Source organism: Artibeus jamaicensis, unplaced genomic scaffold (genome assembly GCF_021234435.1).
Source record: "Artibeus jamaicensis isolate MK-2021 breed Jamaican fruit bat unplaced genomic scaffold, CSHL_Jam_final scaffold_1283, whole genome shotgun sequence".
Taxonomy (NCBI): domain Eukaryota; kingdom Metazoa; phylum Chordata; class Mammalia; order Chiroptera; family Phyllostomidae; genus Artibeus; species Artibeus jamaicensis.
In genome coordinates this window covers 23,231,947-23,238,112 of record NW_026522028.1, presented here as the reverse complement: position 1 = coordinate 23,238,112, position 6,166 = coordinate 23,231,947, and the positions used below count along the sequence as shown (strand labels likewise).

The following is a 6,166-nucleotide window of genomic DNA, read 5'->3' as shown; positions in this document are numbered from 1 at the left end:
CCGTTCTCCCGGCCCCCCTTCCTCTCCACCGTGGCCCGGGGGCGGACGGACGCGGTGGCGCCCATCCTGGCCCCCGTGCGGTTTCCCCGGCGAGGCCCGAGGAGGTGCCGGAGCGGGAGGGGAGGAGGAGCGCGCGGGGCGCGGGTGGGGAGGAGTAGCAGTGAGTGGGGGGAGAAGGAGCAGCGGGCCTGGGCGGAGGAGGAGAAGCGGCGCATGGGGTGGGGGCTGGGGGTAGAGGAGGGGAGAGCCGAGGAGCCCCGGGGGAGAATGGGGGCGGAGCAGCTGTGGGAGATGGAAGGCGTCGCGGCGGGCCTGGGACCGGAGCAGAAGGGGGCGGAGCCGAGGGCGTGCCGGGGGCGGGACCTACGGGCGCCCCGCCCATCGCCGCCGGGCTGCGCCGAGGAACGAAGATGGCCGGGCGCACCGCGGGAACTGAGGAGTCGCCGGCAGCAGCGGCAGCGGCAGCTTCGGGGTTGTGACTCTGCGCGCGGCAGCGATCCGAGCGACCCAAGCGGAGCGGGCCGGCTGCGCAGACAGCGACGCGCCGGGCCAGCGAGCGGCGGGTGGGCGCCGGTACACCGGCGCCGGGCGGAGGATGCACCGGGCGCGGCGGGCGGCTCCCCGCAGCCGCCCCCGCGCCTCGGGCGCCCGGCCTTAGTGCTGGCTGAGGAGGCGGCGCGCGCGGGGCGGCCGGGCGGCGGCGGGGCCCGCGCCGTCATGCCGTGGTTGAGCGGCGGCCGCCGGCGGCGGCGGGTACAGACGCGAGAGGCCCCGCGGGAGCCGCCGTCGTCCGTGCAGTCCCCGCGGGAACCGCCGCAGCCCGCGACCCCCGCCGCGGTCCCCGTGCCCACTGCGCCCTCCGGGGCTCCGCTGCGGGCCCGGGAGAGCTCCGAGCTACCGCTGCCCGCCGGCTGGGAGGAGGCGCGCGACTACGACGGCCGCGTCTTTTACATCGACCACAACACGCGCCAGACGTCGTGGATCGACCCCCGAGACCGGTAAGGGCGCCGACGGGGGTGCGGGCCCGGGCCCCGTCCCGGACGTCCCATTTCTTGGGCTCTGGGAGAGGCTCGAGGACACAGGGAGGTCTCCGGGTCTGGGCGACGGACAGGGAGCCCACACGCCCCCATCTCCGGGGCTCCGGCCGAGGATCGAGGCGCCTCCTCTCCCGGCTTCGAGCCCCGCAACGCGGAGCTCCAACCTCCTCCCGGTCCTCGCCGCGGCGGACACACTGACTGGGTTCCCTCACGTCACCCGCTGACCGGCGCCTGGGAGCTGGGCGCCTGGAATTTCCTCTCCCGGGGCTGACGGATGGCCCTCTTTTCCTTTTTCCGCCGCGGCCTCGCCCATCGCTGCCGGGCCTCTGCGGCCCACCACCCCCGGCTGTGGCCCCACAGGCACTCCGGTCCCGCCATGGCCAGATGAGCTGTCACCTTGGAGCACGAACGTGCGCCCTAGCTCGGTGGTGTGGGCTCCTGGTCTGGCGGGCTCACCCTGGTTTCCGTCCACAGACTGCTGCCGCTCCGGACACCTCCGGGGTTCCCAGTTCTGGGCGATTCGGGACAGCCTCTTCCCAAACTGGGATGGTTAGTGTACTCTGTAGCGCCTTAAACATTGAGTTAAAGTTCTGATTGAAACAGCCTTGTGTATTGTGGCCAGAATGGATTATGATTAGACCCAGATGCTTTTGGAAAGATCGAAAAACAAGAGTAGGATTTTACGTTTCCTCTTTGTGCAAGATATGAATAGGGCACTATGTTATCTTATTATTTATGTAAATAAATCCTATGCAGTAAAAAAAAACCCGGATTCTTGCATTTAATTATGTTCATGTAATGATGATGCTTTTCTTAAACTCTTTCAATGGTTCAGCCACTTTTGCAGAGATGCATTTTTCGTGGGATTGGGAATTCTGTTGAACCTGAGTGTTTCCAATGGTTATGTGATATCTTGTCCTGTTTGGAACAGCTCCTGTCCATTGCTTGGGTGCCAGAAAGGAAATATACTCCAGGTTTCCCAGTGATTTTAAGACTCGAAAAGGCCAAGAGTGGTGACACTGCACCTACTTCCTCCTACCTGCACAGGAAAGGCAGCGCTGCATGGCACTAGCATTTGAAAATAAACGTTGGAGGGGGGAAGCTGCTGAATTATTGTTTGAATATTTCTCTGGGTTCAGATAGGGAAAAACAAAACAAAGCAAAACAAAGCAAAAGGATCATGGTTCCCTAATATTCTCTCTGAACATCGCAAACTCTGAACTCAGAAACTTAGATAATGCTGGCACAGTTCGATGGGTTAAAAGGATGCTTAGTTATTTTGAAAATCAGGTGAGATCATATTATAATTTTAACCAAAGGCTAGAGCCACAGCTGTTTGATCAAGCCTTGGATGGTTCTGGAATTGCTAGAACTGCTTGGAATGTGGTGCCCTTTTATGCTGTATGTGTGTTAAAAACCCAAACAACTGGAAAATGAACCAATTAAAAATACCGTTTTGCTTAGAAAAGGCTAAGGCTCATTTTATGAGGGTAATATAAAACAGTTGTGGTTACATTGGAGTGGGGATTCCTGATGAAAAGTGTAAATGTAAGAATTTCCCGTTTTCTGGTATGACCCAGGACATAGGTAAGCAGATCCTACACAAGTCAGCTTGTAGAATCCTCCTTTCCGCACATTTCATGCACGTTTCCTGTGTCTCTCCTTCCAGAAATGTGTTACCCAATGACATTCTCCCCGTTTGCAGACATCGCTTATGTTAGAGATTTCTAAAAAGTCTTGTTTCCAGCTCTTGCCTCGGCAGCACATATACTAAAAAGTCTTGTTTCTAATGCTAAAAGTGTCGTTCGACTGAACAAAAGTGGATATTTTACATTTTTTGTAAAGTAAAAACATGTGTATACTTTTATGAGACATTGTTTTTATAGTGAGTGAAAATTCAGCAGGGGACAGCTTGCACTTCAGCTCCCATAATACCTTGCCCGAAATATGTATGGAATGTTCGGCAAGCCACAAACATTTAAGGGGAGTCTCTGAAGGGTGTAAATGGTGTAATAGTCATTCTTCTTCTTCTTCTTTCAAAACAGAACCCTGCCGATTTTTATAGGTGACTGGGTATCCTTTAAAGTTGGAATTGTTTTATTACATGGAAAAAACTGTGTTGGAGCATGTTTTCTCCATGTGCATCTGACAGTTAAAACCCCTTTTGAGTTGCCTTTGATTCACAGTCAGAGAACAGTGTTCAAGAAATGAGGACTTTCCCCCAAACTGCTCCCAGAGAGAGAACTGACAGGGGAAAGGCAAATAAATAGGGTTTTAAAGCAAATGAGAAATGAAATTGAAATTAGGGAGGAATTTCAGTGTAGTAGGTTAGTTGCAAATTATTGCTGACTTAAAACACTTCATATATAATTCAGCATGAACTGTAATAGCATAACATATACTGCTGTAAGCAAAGTAACCAAGGGCCAAGGGTGGTAAACAATCTCTTCTAGAGTTTTCTATTCATTCCATTCATTGTTGTGTTTAACAGCATTTGATATTGCCAGCTCAGGGCGTGTTGGTGAATTATTGTAGCTGAACTTTCTTTTTCAAGTCACGACAAAGAGGTTGCAAGCCTAAGGAAACATCTTTACAGATGTGGCCATAAACATCCCACTATTTTCAAAACAGAATTCTCTTAGTTTGATGATCAAACCCCCCCCCCCCCTTAGGTTTAAATTGACTGTCTCTGCAGATCAGTGCTGTGAGTATAAGTCTCATAGTTTTGGGGATTGTACCAAAAAACTTTCTTAAAAAAAAAACACAGTGAATTCACCATTGCTGTGGCTGGTCATTTCTGTGGGTGAGTCTTATGTGGTTTACACAAGTGGCACATATATGTACTACGTATATTCACTCAGAGTTCAATGACCACTTTATAAAAAGGTATTTACCATTTAGGCGGAAAATTATGGAAAGAACATTTTTGCTTCCTTTGGAAAAATTCAGTGCCTTCAATGGTTGTATATATATACATGTGCGCTTCCTTCGGGTTGCGTTGGTATTATCCTGTAGATTGGGACTAGGTGGTTGACACTTTGTTCTGTTTGCCTTAGCTCATTTATTTTTATTTTAATTTTTTATTATTTATATATATATTTTTATATCCTCACCTGAGGATATGTGTATTGGTTATTTCCTTCTGGAGGGAGAGAGGAAAGAGGAGGGAGGGAGGGGGAGAGAGAGAAAGAGCGAGCGAGAGTGAGAGAGGAGAGAGAGGTATCGATGTGAGAGACAGAAACATCGATTGGTTGTACGTGCCCTGACTGGGGATTGAATCTGCAGCCTAGGTATGTGCCCTGCCCTCAAGTCGAACCCACAACCTTTTGGTGTATGGAACAATATGTTCCAACCAACTGAGCCACCTGGCCAGGGTTAGGGGCAGTTTTTGTTGCATACTACTGGAAATGCCAAGTGTCAGCAGCTGAAGGATGGGGACCATATCACATTTGAGATCAAAGCAGAGTATAAATGATCATGATGCTGGTGGAAGGCCCAGATGATATCATGGCAGAAGCTTTCAGGACATTTGTTCCCGTGATGGATTTGACCTGTGTCACATAAAGGGACTCTGTGGTATATGAAAAGTCCTTTGGGCGGGCTATTGCTTTAAGGAGAAAACAGTTCTTGATTGGTTCAGGAATTTGCCAGGCTGGAGCCCCACTGATCAGAGCCACATGACTCATTGATTGCTCCCTTCTTGGAACCCTTATTCAGTATTAATTAATAAGATGTTTACTATATTTACCTCACAGAGTTTTTTGGGGGATTATAGAAACTCTGATAAACAAGTAATGCTTTCTCCATTTTCCACTTACAGGTAGTGTTTATATGAACATGGGGGAGTGTCTCGATTTTAAGGACATTGGGGTGGGATCCTAGAAAAGTGTTCTTCCATTTAGAAGATCAACAATCACTTCTCGGTCTGTTCTTGGTCTAATATCTTTCCTTTTCTTTCCTTCCTTTTCTTTTTTAAGTGAATGGAAAAGTCATTCATTTCCAAAAATAGCTCCCGGATGTTTGGAAATCTCTAAGTTTCCTTTTCTCCCCTTTCACTCTGATTTTGGAAGTGAAAATAATGTGCTTCACCTTCTCTGGTAGGTTCTACTTCAGGAGCCCTGGGGTCAAGTGACATGTTAAGGGTCACCTGTGAGCCTGGCAGGCTGCTTCTAGCCCAGGTCCTTTTGCTAATGTTGGCTGCCTTGCCAATAAATGAAAATAAAGTTAATCTGATGGAATAAAAGCAGAGTCAAATTCTACTGAGCTCAGTTATTCCCCTTTAAATCCAGTAAAGTGAAGAACTGTTTGCAGAGATTTTTGGCCTCCTGTGTGCAGGGATGGTAGGTGGAGACTCCGTTCCGTCCCGCAGATAAGAGACAAAGACAATGAAGACAATGCTAGTTACCAGGTGCTATTATCAGCTGGTGCTGGCTTCCAGGAAATGGAGGGAGGGCTCACTTGAGCCTGGGGGATCTTCATTATCTTCCATCCTCCCCTGGATTTAGGGTTTCTTGTGCTTTCTCAGTGCTAGAGAAGTAGGGATGTGAGAAAAGTAGTGGAATTGAGGAAGTGCTTGGTGTGTTCAGAGTAAACGAGGGGATCAGAGAGTTTGTCCCAGAGTCCTTGTAAGGGAGATAAGACTCGGGCAAGACCACACATACCTTAGAACCCTACAGCGTTGGGGTTGGAAGAGCTAGGGCTGTCCTGTTTGAACTCCTCATTTCTCACTTGAGGGCCACAGTCAAAGGCTGCGTCCTTCCGGGAGTTAGAAGGACAGGGACTTGAGCTGTGCCTTTTGACCAGGAACTTCCACAATTCCACCCAACTGCCCAACTCCTACTCCGTCCTTCCCTCCCTCCTTCCCTCCCTCCACTCACTGTTGCACAGCCTCTCCATCTCAGGCACTCTCCCAGGGTTCAGGACTCCATGGTGTGCATCAGCAGACAGGTCCCTACCTCCATGGGGCTTACAGCGTGCTGGTGTCTTTTTCCCTGAGGTTTCACCATGCTGTTGCTGCCTCCCAATTTCCCCCACTGGAATCCCTTGGGTCTGTGGTTATGGTGGACATATGTGGAGTGCTTACCATGTGCTAAGTGCTCTAGGCATTTGTGTGGATGCTTTTACTGAAA

At 50.4% G+C, this 6,166-nt stretch overlaps 1 protein-coding gene across 8 annotated transcripts in view; it reads left to right on the top strand.

Annotated features, from left to right (window-relative positions):
- The first annotated feature begins 396 nt into the window (after positions 1-396).
- Positions 397-6,166, top strand: part of WWC3 (WWC family member 3) — a 100,678-nt gene continuing 94,908 nt past the window's right edge. For all 8 annotated transcript variants that reach the window (XM_053655787.1, XM_053655785.1, XM_053655783.1 and 5 more), the window contains exon 1: positions 397-998. In XM_053655787.1, coding sequence (XP_053511762.1) covers positions 718-998 — 281 coding nt within the window. In that variant the 5' untranslated portion in view covers positions 397-717. The remainder of the gene's footprint in view (positions 999-6,166) is intronic.